The sequence below is a fragment of the Eptesicus fuscus genome, chromosome 24, assembly GCF_027574615.1.
Source record: "Eptesicus fuscus isolate TK198812 chromosome 24, DD_ASM_mEF_20220401, whole genome shotgun sequence".
In the NCBI taxonomy this organism is placed as follows: Eukaryota; Metazoa; Chordata; class Mammalia; order Chiroptera; family Vespertilionidae; genus Eptesicus; species Eptesicus fuscus.
Genome location: NC_072496.1, coordinates 8060101 through 8072384, shown reverse-complemented (window position 1 = coordinate 8072384; position 12284 = coordinate 8060101). Strand labels below are relative to the sequence as shown.

Here is a 12284-nt window from a genome sequence, read left to right as displayed (position 1 = left end):
AGCTGACCCCTAGATCGGCTTTATTCCACACAGAATTATTCCTGCTTATCTTTGCTCTTATCCTTGTTACCAGACAAGGTTTAGTTGAGACGTTACGACATGTTTACAGTGTTGGCACTTAGAGTTTTGAAAATAGAGTCCATGAAAATAAGTTATAGCTTTGCCTTGAGCTAACTAAGAAGTACTGAGGGGAAGTGGAAACTACATCCAATGTCTTCTGAACTTGAAAGTGTTTTCTCACCCTCTGCTAATTGTAGCAGCAAAATGAAAAAGAATCAATACCTTCTCTGGCTATTATATCGCAATAGGTTTGCTGCCTTCCCAATACTGCAGTGTCCTTGTGGGAATATAATACTATCGGACTGTTTCATAGCACAAACTCATCTTCCCAGTGTTGGTCAGTGCATCAGTTAAGAAATAATGCCACCTCAGGAATTAACTGGCATTGGGGACGCCTGCCTCCTTCTCCCCTCACCCTCTTCATCCACCCCCGACACAGTGATACCTGTGAGTCCTTAGGAGACTGTGGAGCAAAATATACTATTTATAGCAGCATATTTTTGATTTACGCTCATGTGGTCGTTCATTTGGTTCCCACATAACCTCTCTGTTTTTACGATTTTTGCCAGATTTCTTGTATTTATTCCACATCGTTATGCCTAGAACGCAGCTTTGTAATAGAGCATTTGCCTAGTTTCCTTTCATACTGAGTGATCCCTGCGATGTAAAACCACTAGTAAAGGTACATTTTCATACCCGTTACTTTATACGGAATGAGCCTTGGAGGTTGACTGTGCAATGTTACTGAATGTTGTAATGACTGTACTATCTTCCTATGGGCCCCCTCCGCACACTCCGGAGGCAGAGAAAGTGTATTCAAGTCTTCTGAGTCTACAGAACACGAAAGCTGTGACAAATACTGTAATTCCCACCCACGTGAGACGGCTCTCGGTAGGGGACGTGCCATTCCCCGTGGCTTCCAGACTTGGGTGGATTTTACCTTCTGTACTGTACTGTGATGTAGCTCTCTTCTGTACCAGTTCTGTTCGAAAACGAAGTGTATTTTTTTTTTTTTTTTTTTTGCCTTAGCCAAGGGTGGTGTTTGGAAAACAGCAACTGTGTAGCCCCTTTTTAACCTAGTGTTCATTCCCAACAATTGATGCAAATTCTTTTCACTTCCACTGGTGCACACTGAAACTTTACTTGAACAGTTCTCATAATAAAGCACTTGTCTTTTGCTCTTTGCCGGAATGTGAATGACCTGTTTTCTAGGACAGAAGGGGGGTTTATTTCGTGTGTTCTCCATCCTGTTGGCAGGGGGTGAGCTCCGTAGGTTTTCAGGATGTTGTCATAGCAAGAAAACAGTCATCGTTTTATAGCAGTTCCTACTGTCTAAATGGTTTTATAAAAACAGACATCACGCCTTTTCCAACGTAGAAACTGGTGTTTTTTTTATACTTTCTCTCTCTGGTCAACTATTCTATGTTTGTGGGAAGGAAATTTACTTGAATATTTTTTATGAACTAACAATGACATCTTGATAGTCACTTTATTATTTTTAAAATCTTTAAAAATGTTTATTGTCGAAGGTATTACATATGTCCCTTGGAGAGTCACTTTAGATTTTCAGTGTTATATATTCATCACAACATACATTTTCTTGAAGATTCAGAGGAATTTTACAGTATGTTCGCATCAATAAATAACCAGTTTATGCTCACTGGCTGTGTGCTATCAGGCTGTCCTTGGTCTCTGTTTAAATATTATTTGCTATAACATCCCTAATATTAAATTAATTATTACGTAAAGACTGGGGCACAGTATTAAGTTGAAAAGTTAAAATTTGATAAATAAAATGAACTATGTCCCAGAACTTTGACCCAATCATATTCTCTAAGGTAGGATTTTACTTAAAATCCTAAAGGCCTATAATGAAGAGATTTTCACCAGCAATACCATTTCCCAGTGCGGGCAACCAGAATCGACATGAGCAAGGCACCAATTTCCTGAAGATACGTGATTCCGTTAGCACGTGTTAATCAATCAAGATGGTCCCAGCCTTGATTCTTAAAATATCTATTGAGGCACCTACTGCGTCTTAAGAAATATAAAGGGATTGTCAAAGATGGTTCCTCTTCTCCAAGACTTTGGTTCACTCGGGAAGACCAAGTGTAAACGCAAATAAGAAAACACACCCAACCAGGAATGCATGGATTCTGAGGGATGGCAAGGATCCATCAAATGTAAGAGGGAGGCCGGAAGAGACCCTTTTGGTGGAAGGAATACGTGAGAAGAGGCTTGACGTTAGTCGTGGTTGTAAGACACGTGCCCGAAATGAACTACTTATTCCAGGGACTGCCAGGGTTCACGCAGGTTGATAAGGAGCAGATCACGTAAAGCCCTGACTGGCAGCCTCGGCTCGGACTTGGAAACACGACAGGCGATTCCTGCTGATGGCATTCAGGTATCTCTAGCATCCATGTCACCTCTGTTCCCTCTTTAAAAAGACCGTTCCCTTTCCCGCTCTCCCTGCAGCTTTCTTACAGCCTGTTTCTCCACCAAGTGAAAAATGCATTCTTTCTATTATTATTATTTGAAAATTAAATGGCCTCACAATGGGCATATAACAGACATCATTTCTTTTCTTCTCAGTTGTTTGTAAACAGGCTGGGAAGGGTCGGCTGGTCCAAGCCCTTAGCTTTGGGGTGAAGTGCAGAATGAGTGGTAATGTTTTCTTCCTTTTCAACTAGAGTCCTATTTGTGAAAAGGTGTTACTTACCTATGGACAGACATGAATCCAGACTGGGAAATTGCTTCACATTTTTATTTTTTTATTTTAAAAATATATTTTATTGATTTTTTACAGAGAGGAATGGAGAGGGATAGAGAGTTAGAAACATCGATGAGAGAGAAACATCGATCAGCTGCCTCCTGCACACTCCCTACTGGGTATGTGCCCACAACCAAGGTACATGCCCTTGACCGGAATCGAACCTGGGACCCTTGAGTCTGCAGGCTGATGCTCTATCCACTGAGTCAAACCGGTTAGGGCTTGCTTCACTTTTTTAAAAAATATATATATTTTATTGATTTTTTACAGAGAGGAAGGGAGAGGGAGAGAGAGCCAGAAACATCGATGAGAGAGAAACACCAATCAGCCGCCTCCTGCACACCCCCCACTGGGGATGTGCCCGCAACCAAGGTACATGCCCCTGACCGGAATCGAACCTGGGACCCTTGAATCCGCAGGCCCACGCTCTATCCACTGAGCCAAACTGGTCAGGGCTTGCTTCACATTTTTAAACGTCTTCATTTTGTCTTCTCAGAACACCAGGGACCCATGTGGCCTGAGAAACCATGTGGTTCACACCCTCGTTTCTCTGCTGAGGAAAGTGGGCTCAGAGATGGTGTGAGTGATTTGGTCTAAAGTCTGGCCCAGCGAGGTTTTGCACCCCCCGTTTCTGGAACCCCAGCTTGCTATGCTTTCCACCATTTTCATCAACAACCATCCCCTTGGCCTTCCTCTTCGTGAACCCAGTTTTAGGAAGTTCGGTCTATTGAGCAGCACTTGAGTAGTGATGCGTTTGGCAGTCATAGATTCTGTTCAGTATGTGACGGGCCTGTGATCAGACCGAATGGATAGAGTTCCAGCCAAAAGCACAGAAAGGCCACCATTTCTTCTAAACTTTTTTTTCTTTAATATATTTTTATTGATTTCAGAGAGGAAGGGAGAGAGAGAGAGAGGGGGAGAGAAGAGAGGGAAACATCAGTGATGAGACAGAACCATTGATCGGCTGCCTCCTGCAGGCCCCCTACGGGGGATGGAGCCCCCAACCTGGGCATGTGCCCTTGACTAGACTCAAATCCGGGACCCTTCAGTCCGCAGGCGGTCGCTCTATCCACTCAGCCAAACCGGCTAGGGCTCTTCTAAACTCTTTGACACATGGAAATTGTTGTTGGTTCCAGTTATTACCTGACACAACCACAAGGGGGCAGAGAGAAACCCCATCCAGTATGCATTGCTCAGTCTTACCACCCGCAATAGTTGCAACTCTGTGGACCTGTACATAAAACAGAGACCCCATTGCCCCCCAAAAGTGCTTGCTCTTGTGGCCCACATTCACTGGGTTAAATGAATAGCATGTCTTATTCTGTCTACTCACAGATTTGAGGTTAATGTTCTCCAGTGCTTCAGCGGATTTTGCACTTTTGGGGTTAAATGACTTTCCATCTGACTGCAAAGGCATCCAGTCCCATTCCATTGGACCCCTCATATCCAGATGTAGTGCTTTCATACGTTTTCTAGAACTGGTTGGAATTCTGCATTTTTCTCATATTGTGCAAATCTAGCAGGACCAAAAACCAGGGAGGTAATGAAAATGATACTTGAAAATAATATAGTCTTTTATAGCCATGTTCTTTTAATATCATACACTGATTTCTCTTAGAATACTGGGATGCACCAATGGCTTTTCATTGACCCAACTTATTTCCAGTATTTGTAGTCATGAGTGCTTGTAGGGTGATCAGAATGTCACAATTTAGCCAAAGGAATCCTTTAACTGGCCCAGGTAGCCTTGTGTGTATATGTTGTTTTGCGACACCCTATACATACACATATTAGAATATGCATATGTATGTAAATATATGTGTTAGAATGTAATACCGTTGGCAAGGGTGAATATATACCAATGCAGATTTTTCAGGTTTTATTAGAAATACTCTCTTAGCCCTGGCTGGGTAGCTCAGTTGGTTAGAGCGTCTTCCCAATGTGTCAGGGTTGTGGGTTCGATCTCTGGTCAGGGCACATGCCCAGGTTGCAGGCTCGAACTCCAGTAGGGGGCGTGCAGGAGGCAGCCGATCAATGATTTCTCTCATCATTAATGTTTCTGTCTCTCTCCCTCTCCCTTCCTCTCTGAAATAAAAATATCTTTCTTAAAAAAAGTCTTTATATGTCTAAAATGGACTTCGCTTTCAATTAAATATAACTTTTTATGCAAGTTGTTCCAAATCAGTGATTATTTTTAAGACAGCATTTGTTGTACTCTAAGACTGAGGGTATATTGTCATGAATCTTAGCTCTCCCAGGTCTTTGCTCCGTGGAGGGCAGGTTGCTGATTCTCACCAGCAAGGAAAGATGCCTATGGGTGAGCACTCAGCATCCTCCTCCCCGTTCCTTGTGCAGAGGCCAGGAGACAAGGCATGTTCCGGAGTCCCTCGGGTACCGGAGGGAATGAAGCAAATGAGCGTAGAATCAGTGCGCTCCCAGGAGCTTCAGAGGCAGAGTGCGGTGAAAGCCATGCTCTGCTGGTGAAGTAAACACGGCCGGCAGGGGTTGGGTTTTTCGGTGCCAGATGTGGGGATCTGGTCCCCAGGCTCAGAGTCCCAAGAGGCTGGCACAGGTGTCCGCGCTCTGCCAGCGCAGACCTAGCAGGAGCTCACGGGGAGGGAGGGGAGGATCCCCATGTGGCAGCTAAGGTGGTGGGTGCGTCCCTGCAGCCAGCAGCCCTGGGGGTGTCTTCCTGGTGCCCCGGCTCCCTGACCGCAGTACAAGCGACAGCTCTGTAGTTGTTCTAGAAGTTACCGTGGGGATGGCCCAGTGGGCAGCCTGCTCCCCGCTCATGGGAAGCCCTGGGTTCCCGGTACGAAATCCTGTCCCATGCAGCCACACAGGCTCAAGGCAGGAACGCCAGAGATGACCCCTGGCCTGATGGAGGTGGCGAGGGGGTGGGTAGTGGGAGCCAGGGGGCATTTGCTGGGCCATGGGCAGGAGAGTAGAGTGTCCCGTGGGGGATCCCAAAGAACCAAGGAACATGCCGGTCCCAAACACCTGCCAGGCCCACGGGGGAAGAGCTCTCCTGCCCTCTTACCTGCTTTGGCCACAGAAGGGCCAGAACCCGCCCAGCTTGGGAGCTGAGACACATCATTTGAGGTTCATTTATTTCGTGGCAAGTGACACGGTTTGGAAGTTCACGGTGCATTGACCTTTCGGGGTGCATGTCCCTTACCCCTTAGGCCTGCAGGTGGGTGAGCGCGGTCATCCCCAGGCCAGGCCTTGGTGGGGCCGCCGCAATCCCGGGCCCCACGGCCAGGGGGCGCTGCGCCCTCAGGTCCCCCGCCCCGTCCGGGCTGGGGTGGCGCCGGGGCTGGGAGCAAAGGTTGGTGCCTTCACACCCGCACCTTCGCCAGAGGGGCCGCGGCGGCGTCATGACGGTGGGTGCCAGGCTCCGGAGCCAGGTGGCGGGCAGCCTCCCGCGCCGCGGGCGCCGGGGCCGGGGGCGCGGGCGGCGGGCGGGGGACGAGGAGCCCATCGTGGAGCAGCTGGAGCTGGACGACGCGGCGGCGGAGAGCTCCGCGCGCCCGGGGACCCGGAGCGCACGGCGGGTGCACCTGGCCGTCCTCCCCGAGCGCTACGAGCCGCTGGAGGAGCCGGTGCCCGCGGGGCCCGGGGACAAGCCCAAGCGGAGGTACCGGCAGAAGCTGAAGAAGTACGGCAAGGTAGGCCCCGCCCACTGCCCGCGATCGGGGTGCGGGGTGCGGGGTGCGCCCCGGGGCTTCCCACTGGGGAATGGATTCCCGTCCCCGCCGTGTGCCTGCGCTCAGCCTCCTGCGCTCCCCTGTGCCCTTCGGCTCCCCACAACCACCCTCCCTCCAGCATTCCCTACTTACGTCCCCCCAAACTGTTCCGCTGTGACCTGGGACGTGAAGGAAAAGTTTCGAATAAGGAGAGAAACTAACGCCGAGGTGTCCCTAGGCACCCATCCGCCATCGCCCCCGCTGCTGGCTGGTTAATGACAGTCCCAAGGGTCGCTTACCAAGCCGGTTCCCTTCCTAGGTGTGGCTTACACTCCCCTGTGGGCTGGGCGGGTGGGGAAACTGAGGCCTGGGCGTGGGCAGGTGCGTGTAGAAGGTGGTAACCCAGTTGCAAAGTATGGACTTGCAGCCCAGTGACTCCGATTCTGGCAACATCCTCCCCAGGAGAGCCCGCCAGCTGAGAACTGAGTTCTTGCCCCAAATATTCCCAAGGTTATTTCAAGGGCCTGGGAGCTGGACAAAGACACAAACATGCACCTGTAAAAAGAATGCCATTGGCCCCGGGGGGTGGGAGGCGAGGAGGAGAGACAGAGAGAGAGGATGAACGAGTTTCCTCGTTGAGATCAGCCTAGAAGCATTTGAAGCTACTGCTGCCCCAGCTCCCTGGGGCTGGACACCGCGCCCAGAAGAAGAATCACAGATGAGTTCCGTTGTGGTCAAAGGCCAAAGGCCAAAGGCCCCGTCAGATTTATTGTCCGGATTCCTGGGCCCTGCAGCGGCCCTTATCCTACGTGGAACCAGCCAGGCCCCATTCCTGGAAGCTTAGGTGGATCATCCTCCCTGAAGATAAGGCAGCAGCGGGGGGAGCAGCCTGCAAGCAGGCAGTTATAAACCCAGGAATAAACAAGATAAAGCGGGACTCGCAGGCGGGGAGTCCTGCCAAGACTAACCATTCGCTTCCTGGTTCTGGCTGAGCCGAGGCAGCCATCGCCGCTCTCAGCAAACGGCGAGCGGATCGGGTGCCCATCTCAGCTCAGACGCTGGCTCCGAAGATGCTTTTGGGGTCCTTACGATGTGCCAGGCTTAGCATTAGAGACACAAAAATGGGGGCCCCGCTCACTTCTGACCTTTTCAGTGAAAGATGAACTCGGGTCACTTAATGAGGGCCCGGAGCGTGTGTGTGTGTGTGTGTAGGGGGGGGACCGGGGGGGGGGGGGCACATGGGAGAGAGAGAGAGGCAGTCAGCCCGCTGGACAGACAGGGCGGGCTTGCCAGGCAGTGTGGGAAGTGACAGCGAGGATTGTGGTTGCCATCAGGGATTTTCCGTGAAACCAGGTCCCCTGGTCACTGAAGCTGGACAGGCCGCACGGTTGGGGGACAAGGTGGACGACGAGGTCCGGGTCACCTGCATGAACGCTGAGGTCATCGAGAAGGAGGAGGGAGGTTGGGGATGAGGAGAGGAAGATGGGGGCCATCTATGTTGGTCATGGATGGCCGTCTTAGTTTTTCCGTTGTGATTGCATTTGAATCCTTAGATGGCCCTGTCTGGTCTTGCAGAAAAGGGGCGGGAGGAGTGGAGATGGGAAAGGACGGGCCTGCCCGGCCGGCGTGGCTCAGTGGTTGAGCATCGACCTATGAACCAGGAGGTCACGGTTCGATTCCTGATCAGGGCACAGGCCCGGATTGCAGGCTCGATCCTCAGTGTGGGGCGTGCAGAAGGCAGCCGATCCATGATTCTCTCTCATCTTTGATGTTTCTATCTCCCTCTCCCTCTCCCTTCCTCTCTGAAATGAATAACAATGTATTTTTTTTAAAAAAAGAGAGAAAGTACAGCCCAGTCCTCACCCTCTAGGAGTTTGTAACTGTGTCTGAAACGCAGACTTCTCTGGATGCGGCATTCAGAGCCTTTAAGGAGACAAACGTGGGGTTGGTCAGGGCTCTGTCCTGCCGGTAGAGAGAGGACAGGGCGGGCTCTGGGGTAAGGGGAATAGAGGAAACCTTGACCCAGCCTTCAGACGATCTGATAACAGCTGCAACAGAGGAGGAGTCGGCTTTGGTTAAAAAAAAAAAAAAAAATAGAACAAAACCGGTTTGGTTTCTGAGCCAGCAGCCCCTCTGCTGTCCCCAAGATCTCGGAATGATCTGGAAATATGAGGAGCTTGAAAGCACTTTGCAGGGTGTCGACCTCTGTCCTGAGTCCCCACATGTTCCCAGGCCGGAGGGGTGGGTGTGAGACAAATACCATAACTTGCTAACGTGCCCCGGGGAGAATGAAGCAGAATGATTCTTCAGGGATGTCACCCTCGTGCAGAAGTCCCCTGACCGAATTCTTTGCTTTTTGTCTTGATTCCTAAAAATAGAACGTGGGGAAGGCCATCGCCAAAGGCTGCCACTACGTGGTCCTCGGCCTGCAGGGATTCGCCGCCGCCTACTCCGCCCCGTTTGCCGTGGCCACCAGCGTGGTGTCCTTCGTCCGCTAGTGGGAGCCGCGGAGGGCCCGGCGCCTGCAGTGGCTGAGCGTTGACCTGTGAACCAGGAGGTCACAGGTCACAGTTCTATTCCAGGCCTCTGCTCTCGGAGCCCTGCAAACCCAGAGCATCTCGGACTTGAAGCCACAGAATACCTGGAGAAAAAAACAGTCTTTGCCGTTTGAATCGGATGCGTCATCAGAATGGGTCGTCTCTGCCCATCTGCTGAGCTCTCTCACGCCTCTGTCTTGGACAATCCCGCAGAGAAGTAGCCTGATGTTGATTTGGGGTCGGAGTTAAGTTTGTTCACCCTGGAGCCTGGCGGGGCTGGCTGGTGTGGAGGCACAGCCTTACTCGGTGGGAGCACTGCGGTGACGATGGGGAGGAAGGACCGTACCCGGAGTGAGAAAATGTGCTGCATTCTCCTGGGAAGGTTGCAGGCGGACAGGCGCTCACAGCCCGCGGCAGCCCGGTTTGCTTCTGAAGTCCGCCCCCCCCATCTCCTCCTCCGCCCTTGCTCACCAGGAGTTTAATTTCAGGCTTGAGAAGGAGGAAGAGAGGTCTCTTTGAAGGCCACGACACTTTGCAGCGGGGTTGACAAGGCGTCGTGACTGTTTAAAGTAGATAAACGCTTGTCGTTGTCAGGGTGACATGGACGTGCAGGGGGGCTGAGGCAAGTTCAGGTGCAGGCTGCGGGGTGGGCAAGGTTGGTGAGGGGGTTTGCTCCTGGGGGCTGGCCAGACGCCCCTGCACACCTGTGGCTGGTGATGTCCTGCCTCAGGCGCCAGCAGCATCAGCACCAGCGTCTCTGGGCCAAGCCATCGGAGGGAGCTCTGTCTTGGGAGCGAGGGAGATGCTACATCTGGGAATGAGAGCGTAGGACGTAGAGAAGGAACCAGGAAGTAGGAGACGGGCGGGGGAAGGAAGTAGAAACAGGACCGGAAGGAGGTTGGAGGAGAGCCGTGGAGATTCAGGACCCGGATCTGGGCCTTTGGCTCCAGGAAGGAGCCCGGGGCAGCTTGATGGCTGCTGAGCGCACGTTGTCTGCCTTGCTGGCATCCTTGCTCTTCCGCGCTGCCCGCTTTGACCACATCTCACCTGGACTCTAAGGTCAAGGTGAGCGTGGTCCTGACACCCCCCCAGCGTGACCCAGTGACTGATGGGTCCCCTGGACAGGGAGGTGGAAGAAAGAGGAGGTCCCTCACCCCATGCCCTCTGCCAGTTCCCGCCATCGGCCACTGTCCTTTGTTTCCGGACTCTCTGAAGGTCCAAAGTAGTTATTGCTGTGGGATCAGTGGCCACACCTGCCAGTTGCCCCTAGAAGTTTCCAGGCCATGCAAAGCCCAACCAGGTAGCTCTGTGGAGCGGGGAAGGTGGGAAGACAGACAGATGGACAGAAAAGGAAACGGGTCGGGGAGAAAGCTGGAGCTGGGAAGCTAAGACTTGGAGGCTCATGGTGAGGTGAACTTGGATCCAATTCCAGCATCACTGGTGTCTGTGTGGACAACAGGAAACATCTTGTTCAAGCCCAAAGGATGAAAGTTGATCATGGCTCGTTTTCACACATGAAGATATTACAGCGTGCCTGGCCCCCTGGGAGCTGGGGTGGGGGGGTGGAGTGGGGGGAAGGATGATGAACAGGGAAGAAAAAGCAAAGCAGTGTTTAGTGGGAGAGTTGAGCCTGCTGATCCAGGGAAGGAACATGGGAGGGAGGGAGGGAGGAAGGGAAGGAGGGAGGGAGGGAGGGCTGGGTTGCTGGGAGTGGTCCAGGGATGCTGAGCAGCCCCTGAGACGCCCTCTGGGTCCCCGGGGAAATGGAACTGAAAGGTGACCCCAGGAAGGACAAGAGCTACGGAGGCCTGTGCTGTGCGGGAAGACCTTCCCCACCTTGCGCCCCCACCCCACCCCCCACCCTACCCCGCCGCCCCCATTTTAGAGACACTATCAGGCCAAGTTCATTTGGCTCTGGACTTCGGGAAGTCTGGTTAAGAATTAACCCAGGCATTCCAAAAGTCGGAACCTCGCAGGGACTGTGCCCGGCGCCAGGTTCCTGGGTCAGAGGATGAACTTCAGACTCGCTCAGCCCGAGTTCTCCTGACTCCCCGAGGGGCCGCCCACGACCTTTTAGGCCTTTTCTTTCTCTCCAGTTTCTTTCAAATATCCGGGCCCGCACCCCACTGAGAATGGGGTGTCAGAGCTTTTGTCCTACATGTTTGACCTCCAAGGCTTCTTTTGTATCCTGATCCCGGCCGATTATGTAAATAAAAAACCCCGGTTGGTTTAACTTTCTGTGCGTGAAGATTTTTTTTTTTAATTTTTAAAAAATATTTTATTGATTTTTTTTACAGAGAGGAAGGGAGAGGGATAGAGAGTTAGAAACATCGATCAGCTGCCTCCTGCACACTCCCTACTGGGGATGTGCCCGCAACCAAGGTACATGCCCTTGACCGGAATCGAACTTGGGACCCTTCAGTCCGCAGGCCGACGCTCTATCCACTGAGCCAAACCAGTCAGGGCTGTGCATGAAGATTTTTTTGCGCCCTCGCTTTCTGGCCTTTGCATTAGTGAGATGCCCGCAGCGTCAGCCACGGCCGGCCGGCCGAGGACTTCGCCCAGCAGGCGAGGGCCCGTCAGGGACCAGCCAGGTGCTGCTTGGGCCCAGGCCCCGCCCGGGAAAGAGGCCCTGACTCACCTGGTGCTCTGGTTGGCTGTTAAAGGTGGGGCCATTCTCTAGAATCTTCTAGAAGCCCAGCAGGATGGGTTTCAGTGTGCAGGAGCCTCAGCTCATGCATTTGTTAAAAATGAAAATTTTCTTGCCTGGCCCGTGTGGCTCAGTGGCTGAGCGTTGACCTGTGAACTAGGAGGTCACAGGTCACAGTTGTATTCCAGGTCCAGGGCACATGCCTGGGCTGTGGGCTCGATCCCCAGTGTGGGGCGTGCAGGAGGCAGCTGATCAATGATTCTCTCTCATCATTGATGTTTCTACCTCTCTATCCCCTTCTTTCCTCTCTCTGCAATCAAGAAAAACATATTTTTATTTTTTAAGTATTTTAATTGATTTCAGAGAGGAACAGAGAGAGACAGAGAGAGAGAGAGAAACATCAACAGTATCTATTGTTGATAGAGGGGACTTCTTTTTTTTCTTTCTTTGTTTAAAGTATGTTTTTATTGATTTTAGGGAGAGAGAAAGGGAGGGAGAGAGAAACATGAATGTGAGCGCAGACCATGGATCGACTGCCTTCTGCACGCCCCCCACTGGGAATGGAGCCCACAACCTAGGCC

The 12284-nt window shown here is 51.8% G+C and overlaps 1 protein-coding gene across 1 annotated transcript; it reads left to right on the top strand.

Moving 5' to 3' along the window:
- The first annotated feature begins 6165 nt into the window (after positions 1-6165).
- C24H1orf115 (chromosome 24 C1orf115 homolog) lies at positions 6166-11271 on the top strand. Its single transcript, XM_054713109.1, has 2 exons — positions 6166-6498; positions 8895-11271. Exons 1-2 carry the CDS (start codon positions 6208-6210, stop codon positions 9012-9014), a joined length of 411 nt encoding a protein of 136 aa, XP_054569084.1. The 5' UTR covers positions 6166-6207; the 3' UTR covers positions 9015-11271.
- Positions 11272-12284: the final 1013 nt, after the last annotated feature.

Excerpts from the sequence above, each read along its gene's own strand:
- C24H1orf115 (XM_054713109.1), top strand. The coding sequence starts at position 6,208 with ATGACGGTGGGTGCCAGGCTCCGGAGCCAGGTGGCGGGCAGCCTCCCG. Across the intron at positions 6,499-8,894 it reads AGCTGAAGAAGTACGGCAAG|AACGTGGGGAAGGCCATCGC; the intron begins GTAGGCCCCGCC and ends TCCTAAAAATAG.